This window comes from Schistocerca gregaria, chromosome 2, assembly GCF_023897955.1.
Source record: "Schistocerca gregaria isolate iqSchGreg1 chromosome 2, iqSchGreg1.2, whole genome shotgun sequence".
Classification (NCBI taxonomy): Eukaryota; Metazoa; Arthropoda; class Insecta; order Orthoptera; family Acrididae; genus Schistocerca; species Schistocerca gregaria.
Genome location: NC_064921.1, coordinates 374,626,729 through 374,648,507, shown reverse-complemented (window position 1 = coordinate 374,648,507; position 21,779 = coordinate 374,626,729). Strand labels below are relative to the sequence as shown.

The following is a 21,779-nucleotide window of genomic DNA, read 5'->3' as shown; positions in this document are numbered from 1 at the left end:
ATTTTTTTTTCAGAGTAAAGTAGTTTAATGACAAGCCTGTTGAAACCAATTAACAATATAGAAAGAGAGGAGGGAGGCTTATGCAAAGGAAAGTGCAAACTGTTACTGGTACTGAAAAAAGTTTGAGATCTTACAAATCATATGACATTAGGCATTTTCGTTTTCAGTAGATTTGGCTCTTATGAAGAATGTAAGAGCTCTACATAGGGGTATAGTATCAAATCAGGCCAAATATCACAATGTGTGCTTCAGAATCCGTGTAATTAATGAAAATTTCGTGTTTTCAGTTACAAGAACCTTTGGCATGGGATCACGGAATGCTCTCGTCACTTGAGTGGAAATCGTATTTTTAACGAACTTAAGTTGAACATGTCGGGAGACTTAGAATCTGCTGACGACCTCTAAAATGCTGCGAGGAGAAAATATGTTTGTTAGCAAATACCCACATATATAATTCGGGACTAGAGTACAGGCACTGTACATGAAAGCTGGCGTTTCCATAGTACCCTTCGCTGTTTGATGCGTCGCTAATGGAAACAGAAATATTGTCAATAATTCCCGGTATCTAAACAGTAAGAGGTGAAAACGATTGCTTTCTGTAGTTCGTAAAGGCAATGGCTTCAGTTAAAGTAGTACCCTCCCGTAAATCGACAAATAATGTTACTTCCAATAAATCTGTGCTAGTGCTCAGCAGTTCTGAGCTCAACAAAATAAAAGCACATATGCAATGGGCGCATAAAGGCATCGAAGAAGCGGAGAAAGAAAAAGCGAAAAAAGACAAAATGAAGGCGATATCTAAGGCTTTAGCAGAAGAATGGCCTAATCCCTTGAAGGTATGTATTTTTACAAATATGGCACAAGCGCGATGGATATAGACTGATGACTATCTCAACACAAATATGGCAGACATGGATTCTGAATTGTAGTTGTCGGAATTGGTTCAAGTACATTAGTTGCCCTGTATCTTCATCTGGATAAGCTCTAAATAAAGGAAGCGTCGTGAGACTCGCGTGATTGGAAGGCTTGAGGATTGTTGAAATAAATACCGTAGTTCTTCTGTAAGACATCCTTTGCAAACAATATTATTACATTCGTGGCACCGGTAAATTAGTTTCATTGTAGTTTGAGAGCATCTTAATTTAGGCCTATCTGCGATGTAATCCATCAACCTATAAATATTCTGTTTTGAAGCAACAATGCATTAAAGATCTCTTAAAAGTGCCTCGTTTTGGTACGATTTATGGTGAAAAAATACCAATAAGTGTGACGTAGCTGCAAGCATTATCGAAATCAGTGTAAATGCGACTTTAATACAAACAATACCACTGCAGTGCCGGTATGATAACTTAACATCGATATGCGATCACATTATGTTGATGGGACCACAATACCTATGTGTTTCCTGGAGAATTGATATTAGCCTATTTACTGAACTCGACAAATTTTTGGAGAGGACGAACCGTAATGTCATCATCCATGAAATTGGTGCAGTAACTGAAATAACAAAAGGAAAACTGGACATTACATTTACAATTAACTTTTTCTAATAAAGGCGCGTAAAAGTTCTGAAATTCACTGTCCTTAAATAGTTTTTGAGGACCCTTGGATTTGTGGGAATCCTACATTATTTACTTATTTTATGGCTTTTGCGCCACACAACAGTTATACTACACAAATGCTTACGGAATGCTTGGAACAGAGTTGTCCATGCAGTTAATAGCTTACCTGAATCCTTTGCTCCGTTCCGAAAATAATTTATCTGTATTCACAAATTGTTAATTCATTCTTCTTGTACTGTGTCTATTTCCATATTCAAACTTCAATGCAAATCATCATAAACATTATAAATAGCAGAAGAGAGCAAGCGATCGCGATTTATTTTCATTTGTAGGGTTTTTCTTTTGTTTATGTGTAGTTGTAAGAACAAAGTAATCAGTTAGAGGAATGCGGGGATTTATTTATTTACTTGTTTGTTTATTTGTCAGTATAAATCTCTCAGTGCATACACTGTGTGCATGATGCTGCATAGTTGACAGAAAACCTTTTTTCATCGTTTGTTTTACAACTTGCAAACACTTGTCACTGAACTTTTTATAACAAAATAGCAGAGTATCTGGAGTTTCCCAGATATTTATTTATTCCAATTTTAAGTTAAACCTCTCATCAACAAGCCTTCTTGCTCTACACCTCTTCCACCTGTTTTCTCACAACCTGCCCCTCTACCTCCTGCCTACTCATACCCTCCCTCTTCCAGCTCATAGCCTTGCCCTCTTCCACCTGCCTTCTCACACGTCATTGTTTTTCCTCCTTCCCACTATCCATCTCCATCTCCTACATGCCTCCTACACCTCTCCCTACAACTCGTTGTCTCTGTCCATTTACTACTTCTCCTATTCTTTGTCCATCTCCCCTACCTCCAACTCTCCCTCAATCTTCGTCTATCTACTTTCCTGCCACCTTCCTCTCTCTGACCACCTCCTCTGCCGCCCCCCACCCCCTCTCCCAGTCGAATTTCTTCCCCATATCACCCACTTCCTTCTCACATTTTCCCCTCTCCCTGTCCATCTCCTCCTCCCGACTATGTCCATTTCCATAACTCTCTAGTTTCTGCCCATCTCCTTCAGCCTCTAATTCTGTCCATCTCATCATCCTGCTTCCTCTGTCCACCTTCTAGTCTCCCTTTTCTTTGCCTTTCCCTCTTCTCCTCACTCTTTCTCTGTCCATGTCCTCTTCACCCCTCTCTCTCTGCCCATGTCCTCCATTCTCCTCTCTCTGACTATCCATCTCTTCCTCCTCTCCTCATCTCTCTGTCTGTGCAATTCCTCCACTTCCCTCTCACTGTCTGTCAATGTCTTCTGCCACCTCTCTCTGTGTGTCCATTTTCTCCTTCACCTTTCATTGTCACTCTATCTCATACACCCCTTTTCTGTCTGTCCATCTCAATCTCCTTCTCCATCCATCCATTACCTCCTACCCTCTCCCCCTGTACATGATCTGCTCCTCCCTCTCTGTCTGTCTGTTATAGTGAATACATTTAAAGTGGATTATATACTGTGCATATAAAACTTGTTACTCCTATAAAAAGTGTGAGTTACATGTTTTTGCACATGAGACAGTGAGACACTTTGATCTTCACAATGAATTAAATCAATTTCCTTTAACAGATTGCAGAAGAAAAAAAGCTTGAGCAGAGGAAAGAAGCAGAAGAAGCAAAGGAAAAACACTATCTGGAAATACTCAAAGATAAAGCAGAAGAAAGAAAGAAATATTTGAAAGAATGTAAGAAAAAACTATTTTTTAATAATGACACTATAAAGACACTTCATGGAGCCCTCCTTCTTTCAGAGGTATGGTATAGTATAGTGTGGCTAGCATGCTGTGATGTACTTATCAGTTTGCGACATGAGTTACAGCCTTTGTATATCAAAGCTTTCCCTGTAATTTCAAACATTACAGTCATAATGTAGCTAAACTTGAGAAATGGTAGATATAAAAACTTACACAAAAATTGGAGTAAGCCTTTACAGTTTTGGAAAATGCAGAAAGGATAAAGCTATAGAGTCTCTGAAACGGGACACAAAATGTGTGAATAATTGAGAACACAAAATGAAAAAAATCTGACATTTCAAATTATACTACACTACTGGCCATTAAAATTGCTACACCAAGAAGAAATACAGATGATAAACGGGTATTCCTTGGACAAATATATTATACTAGAACTGACACATGACTACATTTTCACGAAAATTTGGGTACATAGATCCTGAGAAATCAGTACCCAGAACAACCACCTCTGGCTGTAATAACGGCCTTGATACGCCTGGGCATTGAGTCAAACAGAGCTTGGATGGCGTGTACAGGTACAGCTGCCCATGCAGCTTCAACACGATACCACAGTTCATCAAGAGCGGTGACTGAGGTGTTGTGACGAGCCAGTTGCTCGGCCACCATTGACCAGACGTTTTCAATTGGTGAGAGATCTGGACAATGTGCTGGCCAGGGCAGCAGTCGAACATTTTCTGTATCCAGAAAGGCCCGTACAGGACCTGCAACATGGAGTCACGCATTATCCTGCTGAAATGTAGTGTTTCACAGGGATCGAATGAAGGATAGATCCACGGGTTGTAACACATCTGAAATGTAACGTCCATTGTTGAAAGTGCCGTCCATGCGAACAACAGGTGACCGAGATGTGTAACCAATTGCACCCCATACCATCACACTGGGTGATACGCCAGTATGGTGATGACAAATACATGCTTCCAATGTGCATTCACTGTGATGACGCCAAACATGGATGCAACCATCATGATGCTGTAAAAAGAACCTGGATTCATCCGAAAAAATTACGTTTTGCCATTCGTGCACCCAGGTTTGTCATTGAGTACACCATCGCAGGCTGTTATACAGCATCAAGGGTAACCTCAGCCATAGTCTCCGAGCTGATAGTCCATGCTGCTGCAAACCTCATCGAACTGTTCGTGCAGATCGCAGGCTGTTATACAGCATCAAGGGTAACCTCAGCCATAGTCTCCGAGCTGATAGTCCATGCTGCTGCAAACCTCATCGAACTGTTCGTGCAGATAGTTGTTGTCTTGCAAACGTCCCCATCTGTTGATTCCGGGATCAAGACGTGGCTGCATGATCCATTACAGCCATGCAGATAAGATTCCTGTCATCTTGACTGCTAGTGATACGAGGCCGTTGGGATCCTGCACGGTGTTTCGTATTACCCCACTGAACCCACCGATTCCATATTCTGCTAACAGTCACTGGATCTCAACCAATGCGAGCAGCAGTGTCACGATACGATAAACTGCAATCATGATAGGCTACAATCCGACCTTTATCAAAGTCAGAAATGTGATGGTACGCATTTCTCCTTCTTACATGAGGCATCACAACAACGTTTCACCAGGCAACGCCGGTCAACTGCTGTTTGTGTATGAGAAATCGGTTGGAAACTTTCCTCATGTCAGCATGTTTGTAGGTGTTGCCACTGGTGCCAACCTTGTGTGAATGCTCAGAAAAGCTAATCATTTGCATATCACCTCCTCTGCCGCCCCCCCCCACTTCCTCTCCCAGTCGAATTCCTTCCCCATATCACCCACTTCCTTCTCACATTTTCCCCTCTCCCTGTCAATCTCCTCCTCCTTTGCATATCACAGCATCTTCTTCCTGTCAGTTAAATTTCACGTTTGTAGCATATCATTTTCATGATGTAGCAATTTTAATGGCCAGTAGTGTATTAATAGGCTATTATGGTGCCAAGAGGAGCAGAAGATAAACAGAAAGATAAGGAAGGCATAAAATTATAGGACAGAATTTTAGTACTTCCAACAGACACACATAAAGCACCATGCCATCTTCAATCAAGATATAGTGAGAACAGAGTGAAGAATAAAGATTAATCAACAGAGAGACAAATGAAGTGAACAGTGTAGTTAAAAAGAAGGAGAAAAAGGAGATTTTTTGGGGGAGGGCGGCTGGGGGGGATAATGAGAGAGGGGTGAAGTAGTGCAAAAAGAAATAATCTTCTTCTCCTTCCTCTTCTTCTTTTCAGCACTCACAGGCCCTATAGACCAAACACTGCATCAACAATGTGCTTCCATTTTCTATCTCTCGCTGTCTCTCTCCATCCTGTGGGGATTCCTCATGCTACAGCTGCCTTCTCTATGTCATCTTTCCACCGTGTGCAAGGTCAGTCCAAGCCACATGCCCAGCCCCTTGCAGTCTCCTACTTCTTAATTTCTGGATGACACTGGGCTGCTTCATTAACTGATAAATTTCAGTGTTCTTTTAAACTCTCCATATGCCATTCTCCAAAGCAGGTCCCCAGATTTTCTCATCATTCTCTTTCAAAACATTCAGTTTTTTCTTCTTTCTTGGTAAGAATCCAGCTTTCCAGGACTACTGCGCTGATGGTGGTGTTATATACATCTGCATCTCAGTGATGACTGATAAAGCTTTACTTTTGAGTGGGCTGCTTAGAGCATACAGACGTCTTGATACTGAGACTTTTCTCTCATTTATGTCTGGAGTTATGATATTTTTACTGCTGAAGTGCGATCCAAGGTATTTATATTGATGAACTTTTCTGAATCTAGAATGGTGGTCAATTTCAAAGTGTGGATTTGGATTTATGACTCGAAGTATTTCCATATATTCTGTTTTTTTATTTTGCTGGCACTATGCCTGAGTGATCTGTAAATGTCCTTCAGCTCTTCTTGTTTTTCACTGAGTAAGACTATGTCATCTGCGTTTTCCAGGAATTTTATTTCACTGTGTTCAAATCGGAGACCATTGAATAGCTGTACATTACTCTTTCAAACCACTTTCTCTAATGCAAGGTTGAAGAGCTCACATGAAAGAGCATCTCCCTACCGTAAGCCAGTTGCGATTGGGAAGTTGGGGGATATGGATCCTCTGAACTTCACTACTGCCTGTGAGCCATGCACAGTTGTATCAGCCTAATGATTTTATTGGGCATCTTAAATTCTCTTAGAGCATTGTAGAGGCTACTTATGGGGATGCTGTCATGGGCTCACTGGACATAAATGAACAGACAGCAGATGTTTTTCTTAAATTTCCACTGTATTACTGCTATTACTCTCAATCATTGCATAGTTGAAGGTTATGTGAGGATCAGTGCAATTTAGGATTTCTGGGAAATACTCTTTCCATCTTGCTAAAATGTCTTCCAGCTGTGTTAGGATGTTTTTATTTTTATTTGTACGAACAGGTTTTCACTTTGATAACCTCTCTTACTGTTCTTTGCATACTGAAACAGCTTTGTTGAGTCTCTGTTCATGCTTTCCACATCTCTAGATTCCAAGACTCCAGTTAGATACTTCCTTTTCTCTGTTCATTGAATTCTTGCTGCCTTTCTTCTCACACGTTGAAGGTCTTTCTCCTGTCCTCATTCTTCATATTTTGCAGCCACAGAATCCTGGCTTTTTTCCTCTTGCTCTTTGACACTTTTCAGTGATCCATTCCTGTTTCTTCAGGTTCTTTTTCTTGCCTAAAGTTTTCTCTGTTGCATCTGTTACTACTATCTTTATTCTTTCCCAAGCATTTCCAACACTGTTTTCCTCCCCAACTTCTTGCAACGCTGTAAACCAGTTGGTAATTTCAGTCATGTAGGTTTCTTTAACAGACAATTCCTTCAGCCATTCTACATTGAAATTACCTTTTGATGTGGATTTTGGTTGTTGATTCCAGATCATGTTGATTTTAGTTCTTCCTACCACTAGGAAGTGATCTGAGCTACTATCTGCTACTCTGTACATTCTGACATATCTTGTGGATGAACTACATGTTTGGTATGCCATAACAAGGTCAATCTGATTTACAGTTTTGCCATCTGGACAGCACTATCTTACCTTTACGAATTTCTTTGTGAGGGAACATCAAGGAGCAAATTCTCATATTCTTTGACAATGCAAATTTTATCATTTTTAATCCATTTTTCATTTGTGGTGGAATGGTTGCTATGTTTTCTTGTTGTGGGGGTGAAAATGTCCTTTTAACCTGTTTTTGCATTAAAATATCCTAGGACAGTTCTCATATTTCTTGTTGGAATATTTCTGGCTACCCTATCTAATTTTTCATAATACTCATCTTTCTCATCCTCAGTTACATCTTCAGTTGGTGCATGAATATTTACGAATGTTATATTGTACTACAGGTGTTTAATTGTGGTAAGACATTCTTTTGATAGTGGGATGGAATTCTTTAACCATATTAACAATCTTGTTCTTGACAGAAAAGCTAGTACCAAATTCATGCTACTTTTCATCTCTGCCATAGAAAATGACACAATAATCCTCCATGTGTATCCCTCCTCCAAGCCACCTAATTTCCTGTAGGGCTACATTGTCTGTCTTGTATGTTTTTAATTCAGATATTAAAGATGCTGCCCCAGGTGGTTTTTTTAAGACTATGAACATTCCATGTCCAAAATGTGCAATTCCATTTCTTTTTCCACCTCATGAATTCCTGTTCCACAGCCTAGATCCGTTTCTTTTAAATCCATTATCTGAGGCATATTTTTGATGTGAGCCAGTATGTATAAAATGCTCTGGCCACATTAAGAGTGCTGTGTAGGTTAAGCTTGATGATGGGGCCGCCATCTCACAGCTTCCAAGCTTGCTGAGTAATAGTTTGGGTTACCATTTCCTAGGCAGACTGCTTTTCCCAGACTCCAAGCTCTGCTTGCTCTGTAGAGACATCTTCCGCCTCTTCTGCTGTTGGAATGTCATCTGTCATCTGAGACACTGACATCTTCTTCACTGGTTTTGGTCCACCCCAGGTATTTAATTTCTCCAATACCCACCAGACATGTGTCTGACTGAGCATTTCCTATCCTCCACCTGGGGGGTGCCCAATGGAGGACTAACCACCACTCACAGGAAAAGAAATATTGAGAAATTTAATAGAAATAGCAAAAAATAGAAATGTGGCTGTACGTTCATGGATGTCAAGTCAAGGAAGTTACCAAGTTGTAAAGATATGCTGAATGACAAATCCTCTTGCTCCTTTTCCTCCAAGGAAGGAAATAAAAAATCCAAAAGTATGGGTAATTTATTGTACCTTTATATGCATCTATTGGCATTACTAATTTTATAGTTTGTCTTGTGGAAGGATTCAAATAGACCATGTCATGTTGCAGACACTTAGCTCTCTTGTGTCATGCCATAGGCATGTTCAGCACATGGATGGTGCCGAAGTGGACAGTTTCAATATGCCCAGTTATTTTCTCTTTCTCTCTCTCTCACTCACACATTTTTATTTTTACTCTTGATTAATCTTTATTTCTCACACTATTTTTAACATCTCTGAACTGAAACTGACACAGTACTTGTCGAAGTTCTATCTTTGGCCTCCAACTGTCTCTGATATCACTTTCTCCTTTCGTCTTTGTCTCTCTGTGTCCTCACAACAGGTAGATCTCTCTCATCTAGATTTGACTGATCTGCCCTTCCGTTTTAAATGTCCACAACCTATCATCCTTTTCCTCCAAGGAAGGAAATAAAAAATCCAAAAGTATGGGTAATTTATTGTACCTTTATATGCATCTATTGGCATTACTAATTTTATAGTTTGTCAAGTGAATTTTTCTTTCAAATTATACTGACAGTATTGTTATCAAAAGAGATTTGATAGGGGCTTTGACTTACTTTCATTTGTGTTAAGTAAGCGCTGGTGATGTCAGTGGGTACCTTCATTATCTAACCCATCATTTCCAAGCCAAGGTGAAGAAAGTAGGGCAAGAGACCATGAGTGTCACTGTATCTGAAAAGCTGTTAACAGAAAATATTTCAAAGGCAGAAAAGTTCTAGGGATGAAATAAAAAGCTGTGTCATCATTGTCAGTCAATAAGACAAGGGCAGTGCCTGCAGTATTAAGAATGCATTGGACTATAGAAGGCAGAATGTAAGACTTACTCAGTTTCTTGCTTTTGCTGCTTTATTCCAGTTTTTGGAAAGTACAAACGATGAGCAATCAGTCATTTTAAATTTCTAAATTATTTTATTTTTGTCACTGGGTGCCATCCAGTTATTGTGGGAGGAGAAGTCATTCATGCTATCTGTCTGGCATTTTGTAAATTTGCTCTGAGTGTCCTTAGACTGCCACTATTTATGTGTTATTTTCTGTGTTTCTGAAGTAAAGGAAGGGAGATATGTAGCTTTACTTGTTTAACATTCCTTCATCTGTATGTTCCAGCAAAAAAGGAACACAGTGCAGCTCTTATAAATTGAATGAAAATCTGGAGTTTGCTTTATCTTAAACATCACTGAATGCTGGTATAAAGTTATTTAAATTTTATACATAATTTTACCATCTTACATACTAATATGTTAATATAGAAGGCATTTATGATAGGTGAAAGCTTAGGTATTTACATTAAGAAAGAACTACAGTTCAAAGTTAGAAGTGGTCTGATATCTTTGAGTGAAGAAAAGTAATTCTGAGTGCTAGAGATAAGTGAATAAAATATTATGTATCATTTTTGTTTGTTTGTGGGTACATGTTTTCTGTGCTGATACACAATGAAGTCCCTATGTCACAACACTGTAGTATGCCACTAGAGGGGCCAAAAGAAAATGTCACGGCCCTTTGATTAAGTGGAATATCATGAGGGGATTGATAAAACCTTGTTAACAGATCGCTTTGGTCAAATTTTTAAACTAAAAGTATCCGCAGAAGCAAACTAAACTACTTATTAGTTCCAGAAGAATTTATTCTATGATCAGAAATATGTGAATTCGTAACATAGTTGGCAAACCAGATACAGGAGGAACTGCTGTAAATTACACAGATGAATGAGATATTCAGCAACTTTAAGTCTTTACTGAAATTAAAATTTGTAGAAATTCCATTAGGGAATTGAATAAAAAAAACTGTGTGGGAGAAGTTAACAAAGATCCTCAACAGAGGGAGTTTAATCTCCAATGTATTAGAAAAATTTCTGGTTGATGCAGAAAAATACCAAACGATAAGACTGCAAAGAACGTGTGTGATAAAAGCAAAGCAATATGCAGTATAGCCTAACAAGAAACCAGTAGCACAAAGTCAAAACAGATTAACATTGAAGTCAGTAACCTAGCAATCTTCACGTGATAACTTCCCTGAATACATAATATGTGCAAACATTTCTTCCCATTGACAAAAAAAGGTGATAAAAATATAGAGAATCATTGAATAGTTTCTTTGCTGTGATTTTTTTCAAAACTAATAGAAAAACTAACTTCTTTAAAAAGGACAATTTCGTTTCATGTCTTAAAATGCAACAAAATATTGGAAAATTAGTTTTAAAAGCTCTGAATGAAGAAGAATTTTCCTAAACCTTGCTAAAGCATTTTGCACAGTTGATCTCAAAATAGTTCTTCATAAACTTGAATCTCTGAGTCTAAGGTGACAGTAAATAAATGGTTTTGCTCTGATCTAGCAAACAAAGTGCAGTTACTAGAAATTTTCTTAATGTCAATTGACTCGGCATGCATACTGAAATGTGCTTCAGAACACAGTTATGCTAATATTGAAGTTCCTATAGGGAGAGTATTGATCCATGGGTGTACTGCTGGTTCGTAGTGTCCAGTGGGCACAATATTTTGGCAATCAGACATGTTGTCATCATCAAGTGCACTGATGAACTGAGCTCCTGAGGGTGTGCGGCCAACTTAAATCCCCTCCACCCTCGAGCTGTTTGCTCAACGATCTGCACCCGGAGCTGCGCATCGGTAGTCTTGGAGATGTTGGCATCGATGTCTGTGGTAGTGTTGATGCAGGTGCTCTGTTCACCCTGGTTGGCAGATCATGTTGTTTGCTGAATATCTTCTTAACTAAACTCAGTGCTGGTTCCCAAGCCTTGCTAATATCATAGCTGTGCTCTCAATTGATGATATTGTCCATGGTACACGTTTCTAACGCTTCCCCAATGCCACTGTGCCCGTATTTTGAAGTCTGCCAAGATCATGGTATGTTTGTACTCCTTCACATGATTATTGGACAAACAGTGCTCAGTGACTGCTCACTTTTTGGGATACATCAGTCAATTGTACTTCTGGTGTTCTTGGCAATAACCTTTGATGGTGTGCACTGTGTGTCCAACATGTATTTCCACATTCACACACAATCTGGTATACACCAGGCTTCCACAAACTGAGATCATCTTTGACACTTCTCAATATGCTCTTGTTTTATTGGGGAGGCAAAAAACATTTTTACTCAGTACTTCTTCAATATGCATCCAGTTTTTTCCAATAGTTCACCACTGTGCAGTATAAAGGTAGGGGCTGCCTCTGCCTTCATGACTTCATCCATCTCCACAGGTTGAACTGTTGTGGTGGGGCAGAGAGCTCACCTTATCTGCCATTGCGGGTACCCATATTTTTATAATACAGTGCTGAGGTGTTCCAGCTCCTGGGACGCACTTTCTGTGTGTGAAATGATGTGCATCCTGTGTACTAGTGCTTTTAGTACCCCATTCTTTTGCTAAGGTTGGTGCCAGTTGTCTGCGTGCAAATACAGATCAGTGTACATTTTCTTCTGATACACGCCATGGCCCAGGATGCCACTAGCTCTTCTCTTGACCATGAGGTCCTGGACTGGTAATCTTCTTTCTGCTTCAGTTGCAATGGTGAATTTGATGTTGGGGTGCATGGAGTTCAAATGTGTAAGGAGGTCAAGGAGTTTATCCATTCCATGGGGACAAATGATGAAGGTGTCATCCACATAACAGAAGAAACAAGTGGGTTTCCATTTGGCTGACGAGCGAGTTTCTTCCTCAGAGTACTCCATATACAAATTTGTGACCACAGCAAACAAAACTATCTCGCAACCAGTGCAGACAGAGCACCCACATCAGCTCTACCACAGATGTTGACGCTTGCATCTGCTTGACTGTCGGTGCTCTGCCACATGTGCTGATGAAATGGCTTGTGGTGGGAGGGGATGTAAGTCAGCAGCACACCCTCAGAAGCTCAGTTCATCTGCACAACTGGCAGTGGCAACATGTCTGATAGCCAAAATATTTTGCCTGTTGGACATTGTGAACTGGCAGTACATCCATGGACTTTGCGATCAACAAATACACCCTGAAGAATCACATCATATACCTTTATGGGGAAGACATATATTGCAGCATAAAGAAATTCAACAAGTTGCTCCACCAGAGGTGTAATTTTATGAGTGCACTCCCTTTTCTGTAAAGATTGCTAAGGTCATCTACATCTACATCTACATTTATACTCCGCAAGCCACCCAACGGTGTGTGGCGGAGGGCACTCTATGTGCCATTGTCATTACCTCCCTTTTCTGTTCCAGTCGCATATGGTTTGTGGGAAGAACGACTGCCGGAAAGCATCCGTGCATGCTCGAAACTTTCTAATTTGACATTCGTTATCTCCTCGGGAGGTATAAGTAGGGAGAAGCAATATATTCGATACGTCATCCAGAAAAGCACCCTCTCGAAACCTGGACAGCAAGCTACATTGTGATACAGAGTGCTTCTCTTGCAGAGTCTGCCACTTGAGTTTGCTAATCATTTCCGTAATGCTATGACACTTACCAAATAACCCTGTGACAAAACGTGCCAATCTTCTTTGGATCTTCTCTATCTCCTCTGTCAAACTGACCTGGTACAGATCCCACACTGATGAGCAATACTCAAGTACAGGTTGAATGAGTGTTTTGTAAGCCACCTCCTTTGTTGATGGACTACATTTTCTAAGGACTCTCCCAATGAATCTCAACCTGGTACCCGCCTTACCAACAATTAATTTTATATGATCATTCTACTTCAAATCGTTCCGCATACATACTCCGCATACATATGCTACAGAAGTAACTGCTACCAGTGTTTGTTCCGCTATCATATAATCATACAATAAAGGATCCTTCTTTCTATGTATTTGCAATACATTAATATTTGCCTATGTTAAAGGTCAGTTGCCACTCCCTGCACCAGGTGCCTATCCGCTGCAGATCTTCCTGCATTTTGCTACAATTTTATAATGCTGCAACTTCTCTGTATACTACAGCATCATCTGCGAAAAACCGCATGGAACTTCCGACACTATCTACTAGGTCATTTATATATATTGTGAAAAGCAATGGTCCCAAACACTCCCCTGTGGCACACCAGAGGTTACTTTAACATCTGTAGACGTCTCTCCATTGAGAACGATCTGCTGTGTTCTGTTTGCTAAAAACTCTTCAATCTAGCCACACAGCTGGTCTGATATTCTGTAGGCTCTTACTTTGTTTATCAGGTGACAGTGCGGAACTGCATTGAACGCTTTCCAGAAATCAAGGAAAATAGCATCTACCTGGGAGCCTGTATCTAATATTTTCTGTGTCTCATGAACAAATAAAGCGAATTGGGTCTCACACAATCATTGTTTCTGGAATCCATGTTGATTCCTACAGAGTAGATTGAACGACATGATACGCGAGCAAAAAACATGTTCTAAACAGATCGACGTCAGAGATATAGGTCTATAGTTTCGCGCATCTGCTTGACGACTCTTCTTGAAGACTGGGACTATCTGTGCTCTTTTCCAATCATTTGGAACCTTCCATTCCTCTAGAGACTTGCGGTACACTGCTGTTAGAAGGGGGGCAAGTTCTTTCACATAGTCTGTGTAGAATCGAACTGGTATCCCATCAGGTCCAGTGGACTTTCCTCTGTTGAGTGATTCCAGTTGTTTTTCTATTCCTTGGACACTTATTTCGATGTCAGCCATTTTTCGTTTGTGCAAGGATTTAGAGAAGAAACTGCAGTGCAGTCTTCCTCTGTGAAACAGCTTTGGAAAAAGGTGTTTAGTATTTCAGCTTAACGTGTGTCATCCTCTATTTCAATGCCATCATCATCCAGGAGTGTCCGGATATGCTGTTTCGAGCCACTTACTGATTTAATGTAAGACCAGAAGTTCCTAGGATTTTCTGTCAAGTCGGTACATAGAATTTTACTTTCGAATTCATTGAACACTTCACGCATAGCCCTCCTTACACTAACTTTGATGTCGTTTAGCTTCTGTTTGTCTGAGAGGTTTTGACTGCATTTAAACTTGCAGTAAAGCTCTCTTTGCTTTTGCAGTAGTTTCCTAACTTTGTTGTTGAACCACGGTGGGTTTTTCCCGTCCCTCACAGTTTTACTCGGCACATACCTGTCTAAAACGCATTTTACGATTGCCTTGAACTTTTTCCATAAACACTCAACATTGTCAGTGTTGGAACAGAAATTTTCGTTTTGATCTGTTAGGTAGTCTGAAATCTGCCTTCTATTACTCTTGCTAAACAGATAAACCTTCCTCCCTTTTTTTATATTCCAATTTACTTTCATATTCAGGGATGCTGCAACCATCTTATGATCACTGATTCCCTGTTCTGCACTTACAGAGTCGAAAAGTTTTTGTCTGTTTGTTATGAGTAGGTCCAAGATGTTATCTCCACGAGTCGGTTTTCTGTTTAATTGCTCGAGATAATTTTTAAATAATGCACTCAGTATAATGTCACTCGATGCTCTGTCCCTACCACTCGTCCTAAACATCTGAGTGTCCCAGTCTATATCTGGTAAATTGAAATCTCCACCTACGACTATAACATGCTGAGAAAATTTGTGTGAAATGTATTCCAGATTTTCTCTCAGTTGTTCTGCCACTAATGCTGCTGAGTCAGGAGGTCGGTAAAAGGAGCCAATTATTAACCTAGCTCGGTTGTTAAGTGCAACCTCCACCCATAATAATTCACAGGAACTATCCACTTCTACTTCACTACAGGATAAACTGTCATGTCATACATTACATTAGTTCTGCAGCAGCCAGCAGAATTAAGAAGCAGGTCAGCCTTGCCTTCGTATATCAGAGGATGCACTTTAGCTGCTGGGACATTGAGTATGTCTCCCAAGAATGATTTAGACTACATTTACAACTGGCCAGTCATTTAGATTTCTGGACCTGGGACTGGATTGATGGTTTTACCTGGGCAGCAGCTGATTCTCACATCTTTGTGACGGACGATCACTGGAAGCCCCATGCAGGCTGACATGAAGCTGAGTAGGAATGTGGTTTTGGTTCTGGAGAAGGGTGTTAACTTTGCTGCCCTCCTAAGTTCACACTGGTCATTGACATCATCAGCACAGCTGAACAGGTTGCAGCATGACTACCACCTGAAGCAGCTGAAGGAGTATGTTGTGAAATCTGCCATGAACTGATGAGAATTAAGCTTGTGAAGTCGAACATTACCAGCAGAGAGAGGGTGGCTACATGGGACTTGAGACAGTGACCTGAGATTGTTGTCTAACCTGTGGCAAAGGCAATGCTACTGTTGTTCTTTCTCACGAGGACTACATTGAGAAGATACATAGTCTGCTAGATGATGACTCCTACAAGAAGATCAACAGTGACCCCCACAAAGAAGGTGGAGAACAAGATCAGAGCTCTTCTGAAGGATGCAGATTTACCAGAAGGGGTCACCAAGAAATTGTTACCCCTAGGACCTGTATTGCCAAGCCTTTATGCACTCCTTAAGTCCATGAAGATGGGTTACCATTGTGCCCCACTGTCAGTAACATTAGGGTTCTTACATATTTGCTGGCAAAATATCTGAAGGAAATACTAAGACCTTATGTGGGTAAATGCCCTCATCACACTGGCATCTTTATGCGTTTTGTAAAATGTCTCAACAATTTCAGGGTGAAAGTCTCACTATCCTGGTGAGTTTCGATATGATTTTGTTATTCAGCAGAGTGTCTCTATGAGAGTCACTAGAGCTTATTGGTCAAAAATTTGATGATAAGACTACCGACCTTTTCAGGCAGGTCCTGACCTCCAGGTATTTTCTCTATAATGGAAAATACTATGAGCAAATGGAATGAGTTGCAATGGGCACCTCACACTTCCCTGTGGTCATGAATTTTTATATGGAGTACTTCAATGAGAAAGTTCTGGCATCATCCAAATGGAAACCTACTTGTTTATGTCTTGAAAATCTCTACGGGTTTGCTGCCGGATCCTAAAATCAACTTGACTCGATATTTCGGTGATCCAACTGGTCGCCATCTTCAGGAGAATGCTGCTTGCTGATGAGTCCCGCTGAGAACTAACGCGTGGCTGCAAAACGACGTCCTATATAGCCCACCGTGCAGTACACGGCGCGTGCGCCGCCCGTCACAGTTGCTGCCCTCCAAGACAGGGATGGGGCGCCGCCCCTGGTAGAACTTTGCGGCAACGATATATCGCACTCATGGTCGCATCGAAGAACGTTCAATTTTGATGCGGGATAGTACCGGATTCCACGTCCTGCTAAGAGGGAACCCATTGTCTCTATTGATTAAATTATCTGCCAACCTAATTTAAATTGCCTCTTTATAAACACTATTCCAAAAACTGGAAATGTTGGCAACTACCACCGTTTCGTCATATTTCATGCCGTGTCCCTCATTTAAACAGTGTTCTGCTACTGCCGATTTTTCCGGCTGTTGTAGCCTCGTATGGCGTCGGTGTTCCACACACCTGTCATGAACTGTGCGAATCGAACGACCAATGTAAGTTTTCCCACACTGACACGGAATTTTGTATACACCGGGTTTCCTAAGCCCCAGATCATCTTTTACAGAGCCAAGTAGTGCCCTAATCTTAGAAGGCGGTTGGAACACACTTTTGATGTTAAAATTCTTTAAAATTCGTCCAATCTTAAACGATATACCTCTTGCATAGGGAAGAAAGGCCACCGATCCATGTTCCTCTTCATGCACCTCCAGAGATGGTCCAAACTCCATTGCCCGACGAATCTGCTTCTCGGAGTATCCATTATCCTTAAAAACAGCCATCAAATGCGCAAGTTCTTGAGTTAAGCTGTCCGCGTCGGAAATGGCATATGCTCTCTGTACCAAAGTCCTGAGGACGCCACTGCGTTGGGAGGGTGGATGACAACTTGTAGAATGCAGATACCGATCTGTGTGCGTCGGCTTTCGGTGAACACTGTGTCCCAAAGTACCATCTGGTTTTTTTATAAACCATAACGTCTAAAAATGGAAGCATCCCATCACTTTCGACCTCCATGGTAAATTTGATGCGGGGATGAAGACAGTTGAAATGGTCCAAAAATCTATTAAGAGAGTCACGTCCATGCAGCCAAACGAAAAACGTATCATCCACGTATCTCCAGAAGCATGTTGGTTGCAAAGCTGAAGTCTTTAGTGCCATATCCTCGAAGTCCTCCATAAATAAATTGGCGACTATAGGTGATAAAGGACTACCCATAGCCACTCCGTCATTCCGTTCAAAAAAGTTGCCGTTGAATAAAAAATATGTGGATGTCAGCACATGACGACAAAGCTTCACCAACTCTTCATCCAGTTTTTCACTAATCAAATTAAGCGACTCTTCTAGAGGAACTTGCGTAAACAGAGATACCACATCAAAACTCACTAATAGGTCTGAAGGACTCAACTTCAAAAATTTCAATCGACTAATAAAATCCACCGAATTGGAAATATGGTGTTCACACTTGCCAACATATGGACGGAGAACAGATGATAAATACTTCGCCAGGTTATAAGTGGGTGCACCCAAATTACTAACAATTGGGCGTAGAGGTACCCCTTCTTTATGAACCTTAGGCAGACCATACAACCTAGGCGGAACGGCAGCACCAGGATGAAGTTTCTTACATAAATCGTCGGACAACGAACTCTTTTTCAACAGTGAAAGTGTCTTGCGTTTAATCCTTTCTGTGGGGTCACTAGATAGTTTTCTGCATGCCGGGTCGTTGAGTAATAAATCCATTTTTAGGACGTAATCATCCCGCGTCATTACAACCGTGGCATTCCCCTTGTCAGCTGGTAAAACTACTACTTCATCATCATTCCTAAGGGACGAATGGCTGCTCTCTCTGCGGAAGAGATGTTATCCCGCGGTGGCCGAGCCCGACATAATGTGTGGGACACTTCTTGCCTTATTTCTTCTGCTTGGTCCTCGGGTAGGCTGTGTACTGCTTGTTCTACAGAGCATATGAACTCTGTGACAGGAAGACTCTTGGGAGTGGGCGAAAAATTTCAGCCTTTCTCCAACACCGCCAGTGTGGGCCCATCCAACGCCTTGTTAGAAAGATTAACCACAGCACGCCGACGTTTATCCCCTTCTGATGCTGTAGAACGAGAAAGAAGCCGTTCAAATTTCGAAGATTGTCTGGTAACGGCGCTCTTACGAGCCCAATCCGAAATCGCCCATGTGGAATCATCAACCCACTGCCAAACATCACCTGAAAACTGCGACGGCAAGTTCAAATGTAAGTAAAATAAGGTATCATTCCTAATTTTGCCAGATTTGTTCATTTTATTAGTAGTAAGAGAGCTAATAGGATTAAGGAACGTGCAAGCCTAGCACTTATAAGAGAACGCATTCGTTTTACCCGCAGAGAGCTGGATATTGTTTCCAAAGATTTATTTTACTTACATTTGAACTTGTCGTCGCAGTTTTCAGGTGATGTTTGGCAGTGGGTTGATGATTCCACATGGGCGATTTCGGATTGGGCTCATAAGAGCGCCGTTACCAGACAATCTTCGAAATTTGAACGGCTTCTTTCTCGTTCTACAGCATCAGAAGGGGATAAACGTCGGCGCGCTGTGGTTAATCTTTCTAACAAGGCGCTGGATGGGCCCACACTGGCGGTGTTGGAGAAAGGCTGAAATTTTTCGCCCACTCCCAAGAGTCTTCCTGTCACAGAGTTCATATGCTCTGTAGAACAAGCAGTACACAGCCTACCCGAGGACCAAGCAGAAGAAATAAGGCAAGAAGTGTCCCACACATTATGTCGGGCTCGGCCACCGCGGGATAACATCTCTTCCGCAGAGAGAGCAGCCATTCGTTCCCTTAGGAATGATGATGAAGTAGTAGTTTTACCAGCTGACAAGGGGAATGCCACGGTTGTAATGACGCGGGATGATTACGTCCTAAAAATGGATTTATTACTCAACGACCCGGCATGCAGAAAACTATCTAGTGACCCCACAGAAAGGATTAAACGCAAGACACTTTCACTGTTGAAAAAGAGTTCGTTGTCCGACGATTTATGTAAGAAACTTCATCCTGGTGCTGCCGTTCCGCCTAGGTTGTATGGTCTGCCTAAGGTTCATAAAGAAGGGGTACCTCTACGCCCAATTGTTAGTAATTTGGGTGCACCCACTTATAACCTGGCGAAGTATTTATCATCTGTTCTCCGTCCATATGTTGGCAAGTGTGAACACCATATTTCCAATTCGGTGGATTTTATTAGTCGATTGAAATTTTTGAAGTTGAGTCCTTCAGATCTATTAGTGAGTTTTGATGTGGTATCTCTGTTTACGCAAGTTCCTCTAGAAGAGTCGCTTAATTTGATTAGTGAAAAACTGGATGAAGAGTTGGTGAAGCTTTGTCGTCATGTGCTGACATCCACATATTTTTTATTCAACGGCAACTTTTTTGAACAGAATGACGGAGTGGCTATGGGTAGTCCTTTATCACCTATAGTCGCCAATTTATTTATGGAGGACTTCGAGGATATGGCACTAAAGACTTCAGCTTTGCAACCAACGTGCTTCTGGAGATACGTGGATGATACGTTTTTCGTTTGACCGCATGGACGTGACTCTCTTAATAGATTTTTGGACCATTTCAACTGTCTTCATCCCCGCATCAAATTTACCATGGAGGTCGAAAGTGATGGGATGCTTCCATTTTTAGACGTTATGGTTTATAAAAAACCAGATGGTACTTTGGGACACAGTGTTCACCGAAAGCCGACGCACACAGATCGGTATCTGCATTCTACAAGTTGTCATCCACCCTCCCAACGCAGTGGCGTCCTCAGGACTTTGGTACAGAGAGCATATGCCATTTCCGACGCGGACAGTTTAACCCAAGAACTTGCGCATTTGATGGCTGTTTTTAAGGATAATGGATACTCCGAGAAGCAGATTCGTCGGGCAATGGAGTTTGGACCATCTCTGGAGGTGCATGAAGAGGAACATGGATCGGTGGCCTTTCTTCCCTATGCAGGAAGTATATCGTTTAAGATTGGACGAATTTTAAAGAATTTTAACATCAAAAGTGTGTTCCGACCGCCTTCTAAGATTAGGGCACTACTTGGCTCTGTAAAAGATGATCTGGGGCTTAGGAAACCCGGTGTATACAAAATTCCGTGTCAGTGTGGGAAAACTTACATTGGTCGTTCGATTCGCACAGTTCATGACAGGTGTGTGGAACACCGACGCCATACGAGGCTACAACAGCCGGAAAAATCGGCAGTAGCAGAACACTGTTTAAATGAGGGACACGGCATGAAATATGACGAAACGGTGGTAGTTGCCAACATTTCCAGTTTTTGGAATAGTGTTTATAAAGAGGCAATTGAAATTAGGTTGGCGGATAATTTAATCAATAGAGACAATGTGTTCCCTCTTAGCAGGACGTGGAATCCGGTGTTATCCCGCATCAAAATTGAACGTTCTTCGGTGCGACCATGAGTGCGATATATCGTTGCCGCAAAGTTCTACCAGGGGCGGCGCCCCATCCCTGTCTTGGAGGGCAGCAACTGTGACGAGCGGCGCACGCGCCGTGTACTGCACGGTGGGCTATATAGGACGTCGTTTTGCAGCCACGCGTTAGTTCTCAGCGGGACTCATCAGCAAGCAGCATTCTCCTGAAGATGGCGACCAGTTGGATCGCCGAAATATCGAGTCAAGTTGATTTTAGGATCCGGCAGCAAACCCGAAGAGATTTTCAAGACTTATTACGCCGGGAAACCCTACGAAGTCACATACTTGTTTATGTGTTCGTCATCTGGCCCAATGGAAGGAATAAACTCCTTGACTTCCTTACACATTCAAATTTCATACACCCCAACATCAAATTCTCTATGGAGTCCAAAGCAGAAAGAAGATTACCATTCCTGGACATCATTGCTAAGAGAGGAGCTGATGGCACCCTGGGCCACTGCGTGTATTAGAGGAAAATTCACACTGACCTGTATTTGCTTGCAAACATCTGTCACCACCCTTTTCAGAGGAATGAGGTACTAAAAACACTAGTACACAGGGCAAGCACCATCTCAGACACAGAGAGTCTACCACAGGAGCTGAAACATGTCAGGGCTGTTTCCAAAAAAAGGGGTCACAGAATGGCAGATTGGGTGTGCTTTCCTCCTCACCACAATAGTTCAACCTGTGGAAACAAAAGAAGTCATGGACGAAGAGGTAGCCCCTGCCTTTATTCCATATACTGGTGCACTGC

The 21,779-nt window shown here is 41.5% G+C and overlaps 1 protein-coding gene across 1 annotated transcript in view; it reads left to right on the top strand.

Annotated features, from left to right (window-relative positions):
- Nucleotides 1-527: 527 nt before the first annotated feature.
- LOC126320020 (protein CFAP210) overlaps nucleotides 528-21,779 on the top strand; it is a 151,635-nt gene continuing 130,383 nt past the window's right edge. Inside the window, exons 1-2 of the mRNA XM_049993746.1 lie at nucleotides 528-833; nucleotides 3,165-3,347. Of these exons, the coding sequence (XP_049849703.1) occupies nucleotides 615-833; nucleotides 3,165-3,347 (402 nt within the window). The 5' untranslated portion in view covers nucleotides 528-614. The remainder of the gene's footprint in view (nucleotides 834-3,164; nucleotides 3,348-21,779) is intronic.